This window comes from Oncorhynchus kisutch, linkage group LG13 (assembly GCF_002021735.2).
Source record: "Oncorhynchus kisutch isolate 150728-3 linkage group LG13, Okis_V2, whole genome shotgun sequence".
In the NCBI taxonomy this organism is placed as follows: Eukaryota; Metazoa; Chordata; class Actinopteri; order Salmoniformes; family Salmonidae; genus Oncorhynchus; species Oncorhynchus kisutch.
In genome coordinates this window covers 27,319,831-27,340,630 of record NC_034186.2, presented here as the reverse complement: position 1 = coordinate 27,340,630, position 20,800 = coordinate 27,319,831, and the positions used below count along the sequence as shown (strand labels likewise).

Sequence of the window (20,800 nt, the reverse complement as noted above, 5' to 3'; positions counted from 1 at the left end):
ATCTCTAATCCTAGCCTCATGTTCAATCCAAACCCTAACCTTGGTTTGTCATACTTTTCTCTTTGGACCTATAAACTGCAGGAGCTTGGCCCCGGCTCAATGTGACAATGTCTGTTGACTATCTCTGACCCTAGCTGCAGGCAGGGACCCCTCATAGCTCAGCCAGAGAGAGGCAGGACCGGAGCAGGGTGTGGCTGTGTAGACAGAGACTGAGTGAGCGGTAGGGACACACACTATACTGACACACAGAGTTAAGGAAGATGTGGTTTTAGCATGTCTTTTCCCCGCTCTCCCTCTTGCACTCTGCTCACATCCCCAATCTCAGGTTGCGTCCTCTGTGTATAGCGGAGGTCTCCAGTCCGACGGTGGAACAGTGTCGAGGGATACAACCGCTCTGTCAGCCCCTCAGAACAAAAAAAAATACACCAGTCAGCTCATGAAGGTTAGTATTGGCCCAGAACCAAAGAATACCAGGGAAAAGTAGGATTGTTTCATTTACATACCAAAAAGCCTTTTCTATTTGTAAAAGCAAGAGTTGGTTAACATCTGAACAGGTCATGTGTTTTGCAGTGTGTGCTGTTCTACCATAAGATGGTGATGCGGAGCTTTTCAACACAGCAGGAATCTGTAGAGAATAAATAAACCTCCACTGATCCTAGATCTGTGCAACCTTTACCTGGAGCAATGTCACAAACGCATACAGACTCCAACCAGTCAAGTGAAAGACAAAATGTTTTATTTAGAAATTCACAGTTTCTAATGGTACTACATCTTTGTAGTTACTGTCGCTCCTGTTCCACAATACTGTGCAGCTCTTTCCCAGAATACTCAGAAAGAGAGAAGCAAAGCAGTTGACAGACAGCGTTTAGTGTAGAAAAACAAAAGGCATGAAGGTAGTAATAACAAAGTGCACACTGAGACCTGGGGGTCATGAGTACCAATCTCTAGTCAGTGTGTTAAATTAGGGCTTCGCTGAGTCTCTCACAAACACACATCAAGAGAACAAAGAAACACTCTTGCATGCATACACATAATATCATACACATAATATCATACACATTCAAAAAGGGTAGAAAAACAAAGTCGGTCATGATTCACTGGGTGTGGAACACTTGTAATCAGATAAAACATTGTGTTCCAAACCCTTTCCCAACATTCCCTTTATTAAGTTCACAGGTTCCTTCAGACTCCTCTGAAAACCACTACCTTATTGGAGGTGGGGTGAATGAATGACAAGCTAGTAAGGATAGCAGGTGGCCAGTTAAAGGTGCTGTTCTTGGTAATGGGAACAGAAGTGGTTCAATTAAAACAGATGCACTAAAAGAGAGCTCTTCACACTTTCTGAACCCTGAACTGTGTAGGGGTCAGAGGTCAGTGTGTGGAGTAGGGGACCTGGGTGGTTGGTCAGTAGAGGGAGTGTGGTGTGTGTAGTTTGTAGAATACAGTGGGCCCAATCTCTTTCTCAGTCAGTCAACAACCAACCCAACATAGCTCAGAGGCCATCTAACCACTGGCACAGATATATAGTACACTGAGATGATTTTTCACACCTGCAACTTATTCAAATTAACTTTTGCCATTCCAATCACATCCTTGCACAGACATCTAGAAAGAGACAAACAAATCGACTTCAAACATTTGTTTTAACTTCATCTTCCCATAACAGTAAGTCGTGAGGTGAAGCTGGTTCGTATACGACCCCAGCAGTTATTGGGACTGTTACAGCCCTCTGTTCCCTGGTAGGGTTCTAATTAACACGATGGTGTGTGTGCAGGTGACAGTGGAGGCATCTCTGCAAACACCAAATGATCAAACCACTTTTACAGAGACAAAAGGTGGATGATACCTTGTTGTCCGTATAGCTTTGAAAACCCAAAACAAATATTGGTCACAAGAGGTGAACTAGTGTCGGGCAGCCAGTGACAATCATACAGTATGCAACAGTAAAATGCATCTACCTTTGTTTTAATTGCAATCATTATTATTCTATGTAACATGTACCATGCGTTTCCCCTGGGCTACATGATAGGGTTGTTTTGAGGCCAGAACATAAATAACTAGATAAATAAAAGTGGCCTCACAGCATCCCCTACAGGACCTCAGGGGATCTGCTCGCAAGACTGACATTACCCTGTGTCACTGATCGAAAGGTCAGTGTTGCATTACACTGTTGATATGAATGGTTAATATTAGGAATTGGGGGAAGGAAAGCAGATCCTAGAGGCAACTTCTACCAACAGTGGGTGTTTGTGTGCTCGAACACACCGACATCTTCAGACTAAACTGTTCCTAACAACAACTATATCACACAACATTCAGCTCTCAGCATGGCTCATATACAGCTCAATATAAAAACCTAACTGACTGGGTTCTGTTGACCTGTCACAATGTGCAAAAACAACCATACAGTACAATATCCCTTTCCTCTTGGCTGGCTCTCTGTGTGAACGAACGAACACACACAGGAAGTCTGACTGGAGAATAGCTAGGTTAACGAGTTCAAGAGGTATAGAGCCTGTTCCTTTGTATCAGAGCTAGATAAACATGGGCTAGAGACAGGAAGGCTTGCATGCTCACGCACACATTGGGTGTGTATCTTCATTCAGCTCTGCTAGTTGCATGGCGTTAGGTTAGACTGCCTGAGAAAGGGGAGACAGAGGGCCTGTTGTGTGTGAAGGGTTAACACCCTGGTCCCATACGAACAACTGCAGTAGTGTTAGCTAGCACTGAACAATGCACAGAAAATAAACAGAATGTGGAAATGGAGGACAGGAGGAAAGAGGGAGAAGAAGCTAATCCTGCTGCAGTTCTCTCACTGCGACACATTTCATCCTTACAGCTTCATACTGTACTTTCACAAGGTACCGGGTAAGAGCTCCACTCAGCCATCTCCTCTGGGCACAGGGCTGGAGTACAAGCCCCTGATGCCCAGGTCTGATGTGCTTGTCCAGTAGAAACAGCTGAATGAATGTCTGTTTTCTAGTAACACTCCCCACCATTATTCTCGCTCCGAACATAAAAAGAACAATCCTTTCAGTGTTTTTTATATCAGTGAAAGCTTTAGAGTGGACACAAAGGCACATGACCGTGGAGGTCTCTGAATGGCTGTTGCTAGGTGACTAATACCATGGTGTTCGAGTTCCACTGTGGGCAGGGTGCTCATGGGAGATGTGGTTCAGAGATGTGGTCATTTTGGGGCAAGACCACACCCTTTCACACATCCCTAACCAAGTCTGCTACCAGGGTGTGTGTATATGAGTCAATCTGAAGTGTGCGTGATGTGTGATCAGACGTGTCCTGTGACTGCCGTGGCTCTTATGGTCCCCACACTGATCTCCTTGTTTCCCTTGATCAGCTGCTGCAGGCTGTGCAGAGCGTTCACAGCAGCGCCTCCTGTCTGTCTGGAGGAGAACTGCAGATCTCCCTGACGAGACCGCCGACGCTTCACTGACCTCTTAGAGGGAAGAGAGAGGGGGAGGGAGGGGAGAGGGAGGGAGGGAAGGGAGGAGGGAAGGGAGGAGGGGAGAGAGAGGGAGGGAAGGTTGGATGGGAGGAGCACGGCAGCGTGGCCATTACACAGGCCTGGGGGGGAGGAGAGGGGATGGCCTCGGCTGATGTAGGACTCTTCAGAGTGGCTGGAGGAGCTACAGCTGCTACTCTCTGATGGGAAGGGGAGCTCCTTACAGGACATGTCTTCTAGAGGAGGAGGGGGATTCAGGGAGTGGGGGAGACCATTGCATTTGAGTCCCCCGTTAGCCATCGGAGAAGAGGGGGCTGATAATGCTGCCTTCAGTTTACATCGTTTCTTCTGGAGAGAGAGAGAGAGAGAGAGGATGGAGAGATTGATAGAGTACAGGGCTAACTTTAGAGATGTATAAATATGTTAAGTCATGTTAACCACATCTATACCAGACACACTGCACGGTTACCACCAAACTGGACAGATACCAAGCTCTCAAAGATAGAGAACAGGAGACATTTTGATTCAGTACGAGGTTACAGACAGGACTGGGAAGGGCAGGGACTGTGGGTAGAATGGCATTACAATAATAATGTTTTGTTGTCACACACTGGATAGGTCCAGTAATGTTTGTGTTGTTTCACAGGGTCAGCCATAATAGCATGCCTGAAGAAAATAATAGTTAAGTGCCAAACCTTAGCATCTCTACATGAGTGGAGCAAAGCCATGTTATGGGTCGCAGCTTATTGCCATCTATTGGTGGGTTACAACTTCCAAACCACTGCCCAAGCCTGCCCTGTGCCTGCTCATACATCGTCCCCCTAACAATGGGCTTCTAGTCTGTGTCAACAGAGAAGTGGTTAACCTAACAAGTTCGTAAATCGCCCATAACCAGAGATCCAGGATCAGTTTAACTCTCCCCAGACCCTACAGTATTCTTAACCATTAGGATGTGAGGATGCTAAACTGACCTTAGTCTGGGGGCAAGTTCACCCCACTCCACTGAAACCATAAGCAAACAAAGATGGCCGCTGGGGCCACCATACAACAGCAGGCGGACAGGAGACACTGTACCTTTTTCTCTGGTGAGAACCTTAAAGGTTCAACAATGTAAAGGTCGTCAGGGCCTACTGAACAGGGAGAGAACAGGGCCATGTTAATGATGGGATGGCAGGCACACAGGAACACACGTTACAAGCATGACGCCACCTTGCAAGTAGTACTACTGATTTACTATTAAAATAGTATTACACACCCTGACATACTACAGCCCAGAATAAAGGTTATAGCTCCTCTGAAGAGGCTATAGCTAGTAGGTACACTGGGTGACGTAGGGTTCTCTAGTTGTTACTACTTGCAGTGGTGTAACAGGAGCCAGCCAAAAGCATTGTGTTCTATTTATAGTCTCCTTCAGTTCAGCCTCTATATGGACACGCACTCTGGCCCAAGGACACGCACTCTGGCCCAAGGACACGCACTCTGGCCCAAGGACACGCACTCTGGCCCAAGGACACGTGATAAATAGAATGGGAAAGAGGAAAGAGGAGAATTATGTTACACAGCTGTCTGAATTAAGGTCTTTATTCCTCCATGGTGGGGTGTGGCTCCAGTACCCTTACAGCAGACATACTGTTCAGCAGCATGGACACAGATGGGAGAGCATCTAGTCATGCGGTCGATAATGAAGCTGGCCTCTATACAGGGAGGACATGTCAGGCTTTCTGAGTCTTAGTCCTGCTTCAGCTCCTATGGGTGTGATAGGGCAGCAACAGGATGGACAGAACAGCGATGTAGAAGACAGGAAGGGTAGAGGAAAAGGGGGAGGGTGTGTTTAAGTGAGAGGCCACATGAGCAGGCCTCTTGTCCTTCTTAGGAAGCTGTAGAGTGACTTGGTGTGTGTACACACTCACCTTCTGAAGTAGGAAAGGTGAAGGACTTGGAGCGTAGGAGAGGACACGATACCCTCCGCTTCAGACTCAAATCATCATAGGAGGAGAAACACCTGGCACATACAGGATATATGATAGTGCAGTAACGTTAGTAAGGGTTCAACTAAACAACATGGAAGACATCCACTGTTCAATATGAAACATTAACTGGACTAAGAGGAACATTATATCAGACCTACAAAAGCAACAACAATACTCTTATAAATAATGTGGGGAGATCAGACAACGGTGTGTGTTGCTGTGTTTACCTCTTGGGGCTGGGGTAGTGGTTGACTGCAGTGTGTGTGTTGCTGTGTTTACCTCTTGGGGCTGGGGTAGTGGTTGACTGCAGTGTGTGTGTTGCTGTGTTTACCTCTTGGGGCTGGGGTAGTGGTTGCCTGCGGTGTGTGTGTTGCTGTGTTTACCTCTTGGGGCTGGGGTAGTGGTTGACTGCAGTGTGTGTTGCTGTGTTTACCTCTTGGGGCTGGGGTAGTGGTTGACTGCAGTGTGTGTGTTGCTGTGTTTACCTCTTGGGGCTGGGGTAGTGGTTGACTGCAGTGTGTGTGTTGCTGTGTTTACCTCTTGGGGCTGGGGTAGTGGTTGACTGCAGTGTGTGTGTTGCTGTGTTTATCTCTTGGGGCTGGGGTAGTGGTTGACTGCAGTGTGTGTGTTGCTGTGTTTACCTCTTGGGGCTGGGGTAGTGGTTGACTGCAGTGTGTGTGTTGCTGTGTTTATCTCTTGGGGCTGGGGTAGTGGTTGACTGCAGTGTGTGTGTTGCTGTGTTTACCTCTTGGGGCTGGGGTAGTGGTTGACTGCAGTGTGTGTGTTGCTGTGTTTACCTCTTGGGGCTGGGGTAGTGGTTGACTGCAGTGTGTGTGTTGCTGTGTTTATCTCTTGGGGCTGGGGTAGTGGTTGACTGCAGTGTGTGTGTTGCTGTGTTTACCTCTTGGGGCTGGGGTAGTGGTTGCCTGCAGTGTGTGTGTTGCTGTGTTTACCTCTTGGGGCTGGGGTAGTGGTTGACTGCAGTGTGTGTGTTGCTGTGTTTACCTCTTGGGGCTGGGGTAGTGGTTGCCTGCAGTGTGTGTGTTGCTGTGTTTACCTCTTGGGGCTGGGGTAGTGGTTGCCTGCAGTGTGTGTGTTGCTGTGTTTACCTCTTGGGGCTGGGGTAGTGGTTGACTGCAGTGTGTGTGTTGCTGTGTTTACCTCTTGGGGCTGGGGTAGTGGTTGACTGCAGTGTGTGTGTTGATGTGTTTACCTCTTGGGGCTGGGATAGTGGTTGCCTGCAGTGTGTGTGTTGCTGTGTTTACCTCTTGGGGCTGGGGTAGTGGTTGACTGCAGTGTGTGTGTTGCTGTGTTTACCTCTTGGGGCTGGGGTAGTGGTTGACTGCAGTGTGTGTGTTGCTGTGTTTACCTCTTGGGGCTGGGGTAGTGGTTGACTGCAGTGTGTGTGTTGCTGTGTTTATCTCTTGGGGCTGGGGTAGTGGTTGACTGCAGTGTGTGTGTTGCTGTGTTTACCTCTTGGGGCTGGGGTAGTGGTTGACTGCAGTGTGTGTGTTGCTGTGTTTATCTCTTGGGGCTGGGGTAGTGGTTGACTGCAGTGTGTGTGTTGCTGTGTTTACCTCTTGGGGCTGGGGTAGTGGTTGACTGCAGTGTGTGTGTTGCTGTGTTTACCTCTTGGGGCTGGGGTAGTGGTTGACTGCAGTGTGTGTGTTGCTGTGTTTATCTCTTGGGGCTGGGGTAGTGGTTGACTGCAGTGTGTGTGTTGCTGTGTTTACCTCTTGGGGCTGGGGTAGTGGTTGCCTGCAGTGTGTGTGTTGCTGTGTTTACCTCTTGGGGCTGGGGTAGTGGTTGACTGCAGTGTGTGTGTTGCTGTGTTTACCTCTTGGGGCTGGGGTAGTGGTTGCCTGCAGTGTGTGTGTTGCTGTGTTTACCTCTTGGGGCTGGGGTAGTGGTTGCCTGCAGTGTGTGTGTTGCTGTGTTTACCTCTTGGGGCTGGGGTAGTGGTTGACTGCAGTGTGTGTGTTGCTGTGTTTACCTCTTGGGGCTGGGGTAGTGGTTGACTGCAGTGTGTGTGTTGATGTGTTTACCTCTTGGGGCTGGGATAGTGGTTGCCTGCAGTGTGTGTGTTGCTGTGTTTACCTCTTGGGGCTGGGGTAGTGGTTGACTGCAGTGTGTGTTGCTGTGTTTACCTCTTGGGGCTGGGGTAGTGGTTGCCTGCAGTGTGTGTGTGTTGCTGTGTTTACCTCTTGGGGCTGGGGTAGTGGTTGACTGCAGTGTGTGTGTTGCTGTGTTTACCTCTTGGGGCTGGGGTAGTGGTTGGCTGCAGTGTGTGTGTTGCTGTGTTTACCTCTTGGGGCTGGGGTAGTGGTTGACTGCAGTGTGTGTGTTGCTGTGTTTACCTCTTGGGGCTGGGGTAGTGGTTGACTGCAGTGTGTGTGTTGCTGTGTTTACCTCTTGGGGCTGGGGTAGTGGTTGCCTGCGGTGTGTGTGTTGCTGTGTTTACCTCTTGGGGCTGGGGTAGTGGTTGACTGCAGTGTGTGTGTTGCTGTGTTTACCTCTTGGGGCTGGGGTAGTGGTTGACTGCAGTGTGTGTGTTGCTGTGTTTACCTCTTGGGGCTGGGATAGTGGTTGCCTGCAGTGTGTGTGTTGCTGTGTTTACCTCTTGGGGCTGGGGTAGTGGTTGACTGCAGTGTGTGTTGCTGTGTTTACCTCTTGGGGCTGGGGTAGTGGTTGCCTGCAGTGTGTGTGTGTTGCTGTGTTTACCTCTTGGGGCTGGGGTAGTGGTTGACTGCAGTGTGTGTGTTGCTGTGTTTACCTCTTGGGGCTGGGGTAGTGGTTGGCTGCAGTGTGTGTGTTGCTGTGTTTACCTCTTGGGGCTGGGGTAGTGGTTGACTGCAGTGTGTGTGTTGCTGTGTTTACCTCTTGGGGCTGGGGTAGTGGTTGGCTGCAGTGTGTGTGTTGCTGTGTTTACCTCTTGGGGCTGGGGTAGTGGTTGCCTGCGGTGTGTGTGTTGCTGTGTTTATCTCTTGGGGCTGGGGTAGTGGTTGACTGCAGTGTGTGTGTTGCTGTGTTTACCTCTTGGGGCTGGGGTAGTGGTTGCCTGCGGTGTGTGTGTTGATGTGTTTACCTCTTGGGGCTGGGGTAGTGGTTGACTGCAGTGTGTGTGTTGCTGTGTTTACCTCTTGGGGCTGGGGTAGTGGTTGACTGCAGTGTGTGTGTTGCTGTGTTTACCTCTTGGGGCTGGGGTAGTGGTTGACTGCAGTGTGTGTGTTGCTGTGTTTACCTCTTGGGGCTGGGGTAGTGGTTGACTGCAGTGTGTGTGTTGCTGTGTTTACCTCTTGGGGCTGGGGTAGTGGTTGACTGCAGTGTGTGTGTTGCTGTGTTTACCTCTTGGGGCTGGGGTAGTGGTTGACTGCAGTGTGTGTGTTGCTGTGTTTACCTCTTGGGGCTGGGGTAGTGGTTGCCTGCAGTGTGTGTGTGTTGCTGTGTTTACCTCTTGGGGCTGGGGTAGTGGTTGACTGCAGTGTGTGTGTTGCTGTGTTTACCTCTTGGGGCTGGGGTAGTGGTTGCCTGCGGTGTGTGTGTTGCTGTGTTTACCTCTTGGGGCTGGGGTAGTGGTTGCCTGCGGTGTGTGTGTTGCTGTGTTTACCTCTTGGGGCTGGGGTAGTGGTTGCCTGCGGTGTGTGTGTTGCTGTGTTTACCTCTTGGGGCTGGGGTAGTGGTTGCCTGCAGTGTGTGTGTTGCTGTGTTTACCTCTTGGGGCTGGGGTAGTGGTTGACTGCAGTGTGTGTGTTGATGTGTTTACCTCTTGGGGCTGGGGTAGTGGTTGACTGCAGTGTGTGTGTTGCTGTGTTTACCTCTTGGGGCTGGGGTAGTGGTTGCCTGCAGTGTGTGTTGCTGTGTTTACCTCTTGGGGCTGGGGTAGTGGTTGACTGCAGTGTGTGTGTTGCTGTGTTTACCTCTTGGGGCTGGGGTAGTGGTTGACTGCAGTGTGTGTGTTGCTGTGTTTACCTCTTGGGGCTGGGGTAGTGGTTGACTGCAGTGTGTGTGTTGCTGTGTTTACCTCTTGGGGCTGGGGTAGTGGTTGCCTGCAGTGTGTGTGTTGATGTGTTTACCTCTTGGGGCTGGGGTAGTGGTTGCCTGCAGTGTGTGTGTTGCTGTGTTTACCTCTTGGGGCTGGGGTAGTGGTTGCCTGCAGTGTGTGTGTTGCTGTGTTTACCTCTTGGGGCTGGGGTAGTGGTTGACTGCAGTGTGTGTGTTGCTGTGTTTACCTCTTGGGGCTGGGGTAGTGGTTGCCTGCAGTGTGTGTGTTGCTGTGTTTACCTCTTGGGGCTGGGGTAGTGGTTGACTGCAGTGTGTGTGTTGCTGTGTTTACCTCTTGGGGCTGGGGTAGTGGTTGACTGCAGTGTGTGTGTTGCTGTGTTTACCTCTTGGGGCTGGGGTAGTGGTTGACTGCAGTGTGTGTGTTGCTGTGTTTACCTCTTGGGGCTGGGGTAGTGGTTGACTGCAGTGTGTGTGTTGCTGTGTTTACCTCTTGGGGCTGGGGTAGTGGTTGACTGCAGTGTGTGTTGATGTGTTTACCTCTTGGGGCTGGGGTAGTGGTTGCCTGCGGTGTGTGTGTTGCTGTGTTTACCTCTTGGGGCTGGGGTAGTGGTTGACTGCAGTGTGTGTGTTGCTGTGTTTACCTCTTGGGGCTGGGGTAGTGGTTGACTGCAGTGTGTGTGTTGCTGTGTTTACCTCTTGGGGCTGGGGTAGTGGTTGCCTGCAGTGTGTGTGTTGCTGTGTTTACCTCTTGGGGCTGGGGTAGTGGTTGACTGCAGTGTGTGTGTTGCTGTGTTTACCTCTTGGGGCTGGGGTAGTGGTTGACTGCAGTGTGTGTGTTGCTGTGTTTACCTCTTGGGGCTGGGGTAGTGGTTGACTGCAGTGTGTGTGTTGCTGTGTTTACCTCTTGGGGCTGGGGTAGTGGTTGACTGCAGTGTGTGTGTTGCTGTGTTTACCTCTTGGGGCTGGGGTAGTGGTTGACTGCAGTGTGTGTGTTGCTGTGTTTACCTCTTGGGGCTGGGGTAGTGGTTGACTGCGGTGTGTGTGTTGATGTGTTTGCCTCTTGGGGCTGGGGTAGTGGTTGACTGCAGTGTGTGTTGCTGTGTTTACCTCTTGGGGCTGGGGTAGTGGTTGCCTGCAGTGTGTGTGTTGCTGTGTTTACCTCTTGGGGCTGGGGTAGTGGTTGCCTGCGGTGTGTGTGTTGATGTGTTTACCTCTTGGGGCTGGGGTAGTGGTTGACTGCAGTGTGTGTGTTGCTGTGTTTACCTCTTGGGGCTGGGGTAGTGGTTGACTGCAGTGTGTGTGTTGCTGTGTTTACCTCTTGGGGCTGGGGTAGTGGTTGACTGCAGTGTGTGTGTTGCTGTGTTTACCTCTTGGGGCTGGGGTAGTGGTTGACTGCAGTGTGTGTGTTGCTGTGTTTACCTCTTGGGGCTGGGGTAGTGGTTGACTGCAGTGTGTGTGTTGCTGTGTTTACCTCTTGGGGCTGGGGTAGTGGTTGACTGCAGTGTGTGTGTTGCTGTGTTTACCTCTTGGGGCTGGGGTAGTGGTTGACTGCAGTGTGTGTGTTGCTGTGTTTACCTCTTGGGGCTGGGGTAGTGGTTGACTGCAGTGTGTGTGTTGCTGTGTTTACCTCTTGGGGCTGGGGTAGTGGTTGACTGCAGTGTGTGTGTTGCTGTGTTTACCTCTTGGGGCTGGGGTAGTGGTTGACTGCAGTGTGTGTGTTGCTGTGTTTACCTCTTGGGGCTGGGGTAGTGGTTGACTGCAGTGTGTGTTGCTGTGTTTACCTCTTGGGTCTGGGGTAGTGGTTGACTGCAGTGTGTGTGTTGCTGTGTTTATCTCTTGGGGCTGGGGTAGTGGTTGACTGCAGTGTGTGTGTTGCTGTGTTTACCTCTTGGGGCTGGGGTAGTGGTTGACTGCGGTGTGTGTGTTGATGTGTTTACCTCTTGGGGCTGGGGTAGTGGTTGACTGCAGTGTGTGTGTGTTGCTGTGTTTACCTCTTGGGGCTGGGGTAGTGGTTGACTGCAGTGTGTGTTGCTGTGTTTACCTCTTGGGGCTGGGGTAGTGGTTGCCTGCGGTGTGTGTGTTGATGTGTTTACCTCTTGGGGCTGGGGTAGTGGTTGACTGCAGTGTGTGTGTTGCTGTGTTTACCTCTTGGGGCTGGGGTAGTGGTTGACTGCAGTGTGTGTGTTGCTGTGTTTACCTCTTGGGGCTGGGGTAGTGGTTGACTGCAGTGTGTGTGTTGCTGTGTTTACCTCTTGGGGCTGGGGTAGTGGTTGACTGCAGTGTGTGTGTTGCTGTGTTTACCTCTTGGGGCTGGGGTAGTGGTTGACTGCAGTGTGTGTGTTGCTGTGTTTACCTCTTGGGGCTGGGGTAGTGGTTGACTGCAGTGTGTGTGTTGCTGTGTTTACCTCTTGGGGCTGGGGTAGTGGTTGACTGCAGTGTGTGTGTGTTGCTGTGTTACCTCTTGGGGCTGGGGTAGTGGTTGACTGCAGTGTGTGTTGCTGTGTTTACCTCTTGGGGCTGGGGTAGTGGTTGCCTGCGGTGTGTGTGTTGATGTGTTTACCTCTTGGGGCTGGGGTAGTGGTTGACTGCAGTGTGTGTGTTGCTGTGTTTACCTCTTGGGGCTGGGGTAGTGGTTGACTGCAGTGTGTGTGTTGCTGTGTTTACCTCTTGGGGCTGGGGTAGTGGTTGACTGCAGTGTGTGTGTTGCTGTGTTTACCTCTTGGGGCTGGGGTAGTGGTTGACTGCAGTGTGTGTGTTGCTGTGTTTACCTCTTGGGGCTGGGGTAGTGGTTGACTGCAGTGTGTGTGTTGCTGTGTTTACCTCTTGGGGCTGGGGTAGTGGTTGACTGCAGTGTGTGTGTTGCTGTGTTTACCTCTTGGGGCTGGGGTAGTGGTTGACTGCAGTGTGTGTGTTGCTGTGTTTACCTCTTGGGGCTGGGGTAGTGGTTGACTGCAGTGTGTGTGTTGCTGTGTTTACCTCTTGGGGCTGGGGTAGTGGTTGACTGCAGTGTGTGTGTTGCTGTGTTTACCTCTTGGGGCTGGGGTAGTGGTTGACTGCAGTGTGTGTGTTGCTGTGTTTACCTCTTGGGGCTGGGGTAGTGGTTGACTGCGGTGTGTGTGTTGATGTGTTTGCCTCTTGGGGCTGGGGTAGTGGTTGACTGCAGTGTGTGTTGCTGTGTTTACCTCTTGGGGCTGGGGTAGTGGTTGCCTGCAGTGTGTGTGTTGCTGTGTTTACCTCTTGGGGCTGGGGTAGTGGTTGCCTGCGGTGTGTGTGTTGATGTGTTTACCTCTTGGGGCTGGGGTAGTGGTTGACTGCAGTGTGTGTGTTGCTGTGTTTACCTCTTGGGGCTGGGGTAGTGGTTGACTGCAGTGTGTGTGTTGCTGTGTTTACCTCTTGGGGCTGGGGTAGTGGTTGACTGCAGTGTGTGTGTTGCTGTGTTTACCTCTTGGGGCTGGGGTAGTGGTTGACTGCAGTGTGTGTGTTGCTGTGTTTACCTCTTGGGGCTGGGGTAGTGGTTGACTGCAGTGTGTGTGTTGCTGTGTTTACCTCTTGGGGCTGGGGTAGTGGTTGACTGCAGTGTGTGTGTTGCTGTGTTTACCTCTTGGGGCTGGGGTAGTGGTTGACTGCAGTGTGTGTGTTGCTGTGTTTACCTCTTGGGGCTGGGGTAGTGGTTGACTGCAGTGTGTGTGTTGCTGTGTTTACCTCTTGGGGCTGGGGTAGTGGTTGACTGCAGTGTGTGTGTTGCTGTGTTTACCTCTTGGGGCTGGGGTAGTGGTTGACTGCAGTGTGTGTGTTGCTGTGTTTACCTCTTGGGGCTGGGGTAGTGGTTGACTGCAGTGTGTGTTGCTGTGTTTACCTCTTGGGTCTGGGGTAGTGGTTGACTGCAGTGTGTGTTGCTGTGTTTACCTCTTGGGTCTGGGGTAGTGGTTGACTGCAGTGTGTGTGTTGCTGTGTTTATCTCTTGGGGCTGGGGTAGTGGTTGACTGCAGTGTGTGTGTTGCTGTGTTTACCTCTTGGGGCTGGGGTAGTGGTTGACTGCGGTGTGTGTGTTGATGTGTTTACCTCTTGGGGCTGGGGTAGTGGTTGACTGCAGTGTGTGTGTGTTGCTGTGTTTACCTCTTGGGGCTGGGGTAGTGGTTGACTGCAGTGTGTGTTGCTGTGTTTACCTCTTGGGGCTGGGGTAGTGGTTGCCTGCGGTGTGTGTGTTGATGTGTTTACCTCTTGGGGCTGGGGTAGTGGTTGACTGCAGTGTGTGTGTTGCTGTGTTTACCTCTTGGGGCTGGGGTAGTGGTTGACTGCAGTGTGTGTGTTGCTGTGTTTACCTCTTGGGGCTGGGGTAGTGGTTGACTGCAGTGTGTGTGTTGCTGTGTTTACCTCTTGGGGCTGGGGTAGTGGTTGACTGCAGTGTGTGTGTTGCTGTGTTTACCTCTTGGGGCTGGGGTAGTGGTTGACTGCAGTGTGTGTGTTGCTGTGTTTACCTCTTGGGGCTGGGGTAGTGGTTGACTGCAGTGTGTGTGTTGCTGTGTTTACCTCTTGGGGCTGGGGTAGTGGTTGACTGCAGTGTGTGTGTTGCTGTGTTTATCTCTTGGGGCTGGGGTAGTGGTTGACTGCAGTGTGTGTGTTGCTGTGTTTACCTCTTGGGGCTGGGGTAGTGGTTGACTGCAGTGTGTGTGTTGCTGTGTTTACCTCTTGGGGCTGGGATAGTGGTTGCCTGCAGTGTGTGTGTTGCTGTGTTTACCTCTTGGGGCTGGGGTAGTGGTTGACTGCAGTGTGTGTGTTGCTGTGTTTACCTCTTGGGGCTGGGGTAGTGGTTGACTGCAGTGTGTGTGTTGCTGTGTTTACCTCTTGGGGCTGGGATAGTGGTTGACTGCAGTGTGTGTGTTGCTGTGTTTACCTCTTGGGGCTGGGATAGTGGTTGACTGCAGTGTGTGTGTTGCTGTGTTTACCTCTTGGGGCTGGGGTAGTGGTTGACTGCAGTGTGTGTGTTGCTGTGTTTACCTCTTGGGGCTGGGATAGTGGTTGACTGCAGTGTGTGTGTTGCTGTGTTTACCTCTTGGGGCTGGGGTAGTGGTTGCCTGCAGTGTGTGTGTTGATGTGTTTACCTCTTGGGGCTGGGGTAGTGGTTGCCTGCAGTGTGTGTGTTGCTGTGTTTACCTCTTGGGGCTGGGGTAGTGGTTGCCTGCGGTGTGTGTGACGGTGTGTGTGTTGCTGTGTTTACCTCTTGGGGCTGGGGTAGTGGTTGCCTGCAGTGTGTGTGTTGATGTGTTTACCTCTTGGGGCTGGGGTAGTGGTTGACTGCAGTGTGTGTGTTGCTGTGTTTACCTCTTGGGGCTGGGGTAGTGGTTGCCTGCAGTGTGTGTGTTGATGTGTTTACCTCTTGGGGCTGGGGTAGTGGTTGCCTGCGGTGTGTGTGACGGTGTGTGTGTTGCTGTGTTTACCTCTTGGGGCTGGGGTAGTGGTTGCCTGCGGTGTGTGTGTTGCTGTGTTTACCTCTTGGGGCTGGGGTAGTGGTTGCCTGCGGTGTGTGTGACGGTGTGTGTGTTGCTGTGTTTACCTCTTGGGGCTGGGGTAGTGGTTGCCTGCGGTGTGTGTGTTGCTGTGTTTACCTCTTGGGGCTGGGGTAGTGGTTGCCTGCGGTGTGTGTGTTGCTGTGTTTACCTCTTGGGGCTGGGGTAGTGGTTGCCTGCGGTGTGTGTGACGGTGTGTGTGTTGCTGTGTTTACCTCTTGGGGCTGGGGTAGTGGTTGCCTGCGGTGTGTGTGACGGTGTGTGTGTTGCTGTGTTTACCTCTTGGGGCTGGGGTAGTGGTTGCCTGCAGTGTGTGTGTTGATGTGTTTACCTCTTGGGGCTGGGGTAGTGGTTGACTGCAGTGTGTGTGTTGCTGTGTTTACCTCTTGGGGCTGGGGTAGTGGTTGCCTGCAGTGTGTGTGTTGCTGTGTTTACCTCTTGGGGCTGGGGTAGTGGTTGCCTGCGGTGTGTGTGACGGTGTGTGTGTTGCTGTGTTTACCTCTTGGGGCTGGGGTAGTGGTTGCCTGCAGTGTGTGTGTTGATGTGTTTACCTCTTGGGGCTGGGGTAGTGGTTGCCTGCAGTGTGTGTGTTGATGTGTTTACCTCTTGGGGCTGGGATAGTGGTTGCCTGCGGTGTGTGTGTTGATGTGTTTACCTCTTGGGGCTGGGGTAGTGGTTGACTGCAGTGTGTGTGTTGCTGTGTTTACCTCTTGGGGGCTGGGGTAGTGGTTGACTGCAGTGTGTGTGTTGATGTGTTTACCTCTTGGGGCTGGGGTAGTGGTTGCCTGCAGTGTGTGTGTTGATGTGTTTACCTCTTGGGGCTGGGGTAGTGGTTGCCTGCGGTGTGTGTGACGGTGTGTGTGTTGCTGTGTTTACCTCTTGGGGCTGGGGTAGTGGCTGCCTGCAGTGTGTGTGTGTTGCTGTGTTTACCTCTTGGGGCTGGGGTAGTGGTTGCCTGCGGTGTGTGTGTTGATGTGTTTACCTCTTGGGGCTGGGGTAGTGGTTGCCTGCGGTGTGTGTGACGGTGTGTGTGTTGCTGTGTTTACCTCTTGGGGCTGGGGTAGTGGTTGCCTGCGGTGTGTGTGTTGCTGTGTTTACCTCTTGGGGCTGGGGTAGTGGTTGCCTGCGGTGTGTGTGACGGTGTGTGTGTTGCTGTGTTTACCTCTTGGGGCTGGGGTAGTGGTTGCCTGCGGTGTGTGTGTTGCTGTGTTTACCTCTTGGGGCTGGGGTAGTGGTTGCCTGCGGTGTGTGTGTTGCTGTGTTTACCTCTTGGGGCTGGGGTAGTGGTTGCCTGCGGTGTGTGTGACGGTGTGTGTGTTGCTGTGTTTACCTCTTGGGGCTGGGGTAGTGGTTGCCTGCAGTGTGTGTGTTGATGTGTTTACCTCTTGGGGCTGGGGTAGTGGTTGACTGCAGTGGTGTGTGTTGCTGTGTTTACCTCTTGGGGCTGGGGTAGTGGTTGCCTGCAGTGTGTGTGTTGATGTGTTTACCTCTTGGGGCTGGGATAGTGGTTGCCTGCGGTGTGTGTGTTGATGTGTTTACCTCTTGGGGCTGGGGTAGTGGTTGACTGCAGTGTGTGTGTTGCTGTGTTTACCTCTTGGGGCTGGGGTAGTGGTTGACTGCAGTGTGTGTGTTGATGTGTTTACCTCTTGGGGCTGGGGTAGTGGTTGCCTGCAGTGTGTGTGTTGATGTGTTTACCTCTTGGGGCTGGGGTAGTGGTTGCCTGCGGTGTGTGTGACGGTGTGTGTGTTGCTGTGTTTACCTCTTGGGGCTGGGGTAGTGGCTGCCTGCAGTGTGTGTGTGTTGCTGTGTTTACCTCTTGGGGCTGGGGTAGTGGTTGCCTGCGGTGTGTGTGTTGATGTGTTTACCTCTTGGGGCTGGGGTAGTGGTTGCCTGCGGTGTGTGTGACGGTGTGTGTGTTGCTGTGTTTACCTCTTGGGGCTGGGGTAGTGGTTGCCTGCGGTGTGTGTGTTGCTGTGTTTACCTCTTGGGGCTGGGGTAGTGGTTGCCTGCGGTGTGTGTGACGGTGTGTGTGTTGCTGTGTTTACCTCTTGGGGCTGGGGTAGTGGTTGCCTGCGGTGTGTGTGTTGCTGTGTTTACCTCTTGGGGCTGGGGTAGTGGTTGCCTGCGGTGTGTGTGTTGCTGTGTTTACCTCTTGGGGCTGGGGTAGTGGTTGCCTGCGGTGTGTGTGACGGTGTGTGTGTTGATGTGTTTACCTCTTGGGGCTGGGGTAGTGGTTGCCTGCGGTGTGTGTGACGGTGTGTGTGTTGCTGTGTTTACCTCTTGGGGCTGGGGTAGTGGTTGCCTGCGGTGTGTGTGTTGCTGTGTTTACCTCTTGGGGCTGGGGTAGTGGTTGACTGCAGTGTGTGTGTTGCTGTGTTTACCTCTTGGGGCTGGGGTAGTGGTTGACTGCAGTGTGTGTGTTGATGTGTTTACCTCTTGGGGCTGGGGTAGTGGTTGCCTGCAGTGTGTGTGTTGATGTGTTTACCTCTTGGGGCTGGGGTAGTGGTTGCCTGCGGTGTGTGTGACGGTGTGTGTGTTGCTGTGTTTACCTCTTGGGGCTGGGGTAGTGGTTGCCTGCGGTGTGTGTGTTGCTGTGTTTACCTCTTGGGGCTGGGGTAGTGGTTGCCTGCGGTGTGTGGTGTTGCTGTGTTTACCTCTTGGGGCTGGGGTAGTGGTTGCCTGCGGTGTGTGTGACGGTGTGTGTGTTGCTGTGTTTACCTCTTGGGGCTGGGGTAGTGGTTGCCTGCGGTGTGTGTGTTGCTGTGTTTACCTCTTGGGGCTGGGGTAGTGGTTGCCTGCGGTGTGTGTGACGGTGTGTGTGTTGCTGTGTTTACCTCTTGGGGCTGGGGTAGTGGTTGCCTGCGGTGTGTGTGTTGCTGTGTTTACCTCTTGGGGCTGGGGTAGTGGTTGCCTGCGGTGTGTGTGACGGTGTGTGTGTTGCTGTGTTTACCTCTTGGGGCTGGGGTAGTGGTTGCCTGCGGTGTGTGTGACGGTGTGTGTGTTGCTGTGTTTACCTCTTGGGGCTGGGGTAGTGGTTGCCTGCAGTGTGTGTGTTGATGTGTTTACCTCTTGGGGCTGGGGTAGTGGTTGACTGCAGTGTGTGTGTTGCTGTGTTTACCTCTTGGGGCTGGGGTAGTGGTTGCCTGCAGTGTGTGTGTTGCTGTGTTTACCTCTTGGGGCTGGGGTAGTGGTTGCCTGCAGTGTGTGTGTTGCTGTGTTTACCTCTTGGGGCTGGGGTAGTGGTTGCCTGCGGTGTGTGTGACGGTGTGTGTGTTGCTGTGTTTACCTCTTGGGGCTGGGGTAGTGGTTGCCTGCAGTGTGTGTGTTGATGTGTTTACCTCTTGGGGCTGGGGTAGTGGTTGACTGCAGTGTGTGTGTTGCTGTGTTTACCTCTTGGGGCTGGGGTAGTGGTTGCCTGCAGTGTGTGTGTTGATGTGTTTACCCTCTTGGGGGCTGGGATAGTGGTTGCCTGCGGTGTGTGTGTTGATGTGTTTACCCTCTTGGGGCTGGGGGTAGTGGTTGACTGCAGTGTGTGTGTTGCTGTGTTTACCTCTTGGGGCTGGGGTAGTGGTTGACTGCAGTGTGTGTGTTGATGTGTTTACCCTCTTGGGGCTGGGGTAGTGGTTGCCTGCAGTGTGTGTGTTGATGTGTTTACCTCTTGGGGCTGGGGTAGTGGTTGCCTGCGGTGTGTGTGACGGTGTGTGTGTTGCTGTGTTTACCTCTTGGGGCTGGGGTAGTGGCTGCCTGCAGTGTGTGTGTGTTGCTGTGTTTACCTCTTGGGGCTGGGGTAGTGGTTGCCTGCGGTGTGTGTGTTGATGTGTTTACCTCTTGGGGCTGGGGTAGTGGTTGCCTGCGGTGTGTGTGACGGTGTGTGTGTTGCTGTGTTTACCTCTTGGGGCTGGGGTAGTGGTTGCCTGCGGTGTGTGTGTTGCTGTGTTTACCTCTTGGGGCTGGGGGTAGTGGTTGCCTGCGGTGTGTGTGACGGTGTGTGTGTTGCTGTGTTTACCTCTTGGGGCTGGGGTAGTGGTTGCCTGCGGTGTGTGTGTTGCTGTGTTTACCTCTTGGGGCTGGGGTAGTGGTTGCCTGCGGTGTGTGTGTTGCTGTGTTTACCTCTTGGGGCTGGGGTAGTGGTTGCCTGCGGTGTGTGTGACGGTGTGTGTGTTGATGTGTTTACCTCTTGGGGCTGGGGTAGTGGTTGCCTGCGGTGTGTGTGACGGTGTGTGTGTTGCTGTGTTTACCTCTTGGGGCTGGGGTAGTGGTTGCCTGCGGTGTGTGTGTTGCTGTGTTTACCTCTTGGGGCTGGGGTAGTGGTTGCCTGCGGTGTGTGTGACGGTGTGTGTGTTGCTGTGTTTACCTCTTGGGGCTGGGGTAGTGGTTGCCTGCGGTGTGTGTGTTGCTGTGTTTACCTCTTGGGGCTGGGGTAGTGGTTGCCTGCGGTGTGTGTGTTGCTGTGTTTACCTCTTGGGGCTGGGGTAGTGGTTGACTGCAGTGTGTGTGTGTTGCTGTGTTTACCTCTTGGGGCTGGGGTAGTGGTTGCCTGCAGTGTGTGTGTTGCTGTGTTTACCTCTTGGGGCTGGGGTAGTGGTTGCCTGCGGTGTGTGTGACGGTGTGTGTGTTGCTGTGTTTACCTCTTGGGGCTGGGGTAGTGGTTGCCTGCGGTGTGTGTGTTGCTGTGTTTACCTCTTGGGGCTGGGGTAGTGGTTGCCTGCGGTGTGTGTGACGGTGTGTGTGTTGCTGTGTTTACCTCTTGGGGCTGGGGTAGTGGTTGCCTGCGGTGTGTGTGTTGCTGTGTTTACCTCTTGGGGCTGGGGTAGTGGTTGCCTGCGGTGTGTGTGTTGCTGTGTTTACCTCTTGGGGGCTGGGGTAGTGGTTGCCTGCGGGTGTGTGTGACGGTGTGTGTGTTGCTGTGTTTACCTCTTTGGGGCTGGGGTAGTGGTTGCCTGCGGGTTTTTTTGTGTGTAGTGGTTGCCGAGTGTGTGGGTTTGCTGTGTTTACCTCTTGGGGCTGGGGTAGTGGTTGCCTGCAGTGTGTGTGTTGCTGTGTTTACCTCTTGGGGCTGGGTAGTGGTTGCCTGCAGTGTGTGTGTGGTTGCTGTGTTTACCTCTTGGGGCTGGGGTAGTGGTTGCCTGCAGTGTGGTGTGTTGCTGTGTTTACCTCTTGGGGCTGGGGTAGTGGTTGGCCTGCGGTGTGTGTGACGGTGTGTGTGTTGCTGTGTTTACCTCTTGGGCTGGGGTAGTGGTTGCCTGCAGTGTGTGTGTTGCTGTGTTTACCTCTTGGGGGCTGGGGTAGTGGTTGCCTGCAGTGTGTGTGTTGTTGCGGTGTTTACCTCTTGGGGCTGGGGTAGTGGTTGCCTGCGGTGTGTGTGTTGCTGTGTTTACCTCTTGGGGCTGGGGTAGTGGTTGCCTGCGGTGTGTGTGTTGCTGTGTTTACCCTCTTGGGGCTGGGGTAGTGGTTGCCTGCGGTGTGTGTGACGGTGTGTGTGTTGCTGTGTTTACCTCTTGGGGCTGGGGTAGTGGTTGCCTGCGGTGTGGTGTGTTGCTGTGTTTACCTCTTGGGGCTGGGGTAGTGGTTGCCTGCGGTGTGTGTGTTGCTGTGTTTACCTCTTGGGGCTGGGGTAGTGGTTGCTGCGGTGTGTGTGACGGTGTGTGTGTTGATGTGTTTACCTCTTGGGGCTGGGGTAGTGGTTGCCTGCGGTGTGTGTGACGGTGTGTGTGTTGCTGTGTTTACCTCTTGGGGCTGGGGTAGTGGTTGCCTGCGGTGTGTGTGTTGCTGTGTTACCTCTTGGGGCTGGGGTAGTGGTTGCCTGCGGTGTGTGTGACGGTGTGTGTGTTGCTGTGTTTACCTCTTGGGGCTGGGGTAGT

The 20,800-nt window shown here is 52.7% G+C and overlaps 1 protein-coding gene across 5 annotated transcripts in view; it reads right to left on the bottom strand.

The window, feature by feature from the left end:
- Positions 1-714: 714 nt before the first annotated feature.
- LOC109902687 (SUN domain-containing ossification factor) overlaps positions 715-20,800 on the bottom strand; it is a 110,528-nt gene continuing 90,442 nt past the window's right edge. For 2 of the 5 annotated variants that reach the window (XM_031785914.1, XM_031785913.1), the window contains 3 exons: positions 5,371-5,462; positions 4,535-4,590; positions 715-3,808 (listed from right to left, as the gene is read on the bottom strand). In XM_031785914.1, the coding sequence (XP_031641774.1) occupies positions 3,287-3,808; positions 4,535-4,590; positions 5,371-5,462 (670 nt within the window). In that variant the 3' untranslated portion in view covers positions 715-3,286. The other 3 variants (XM_020499268.2, XM_031785916.1, XM_031785915.1) reach the window with 3 other exon arrangements.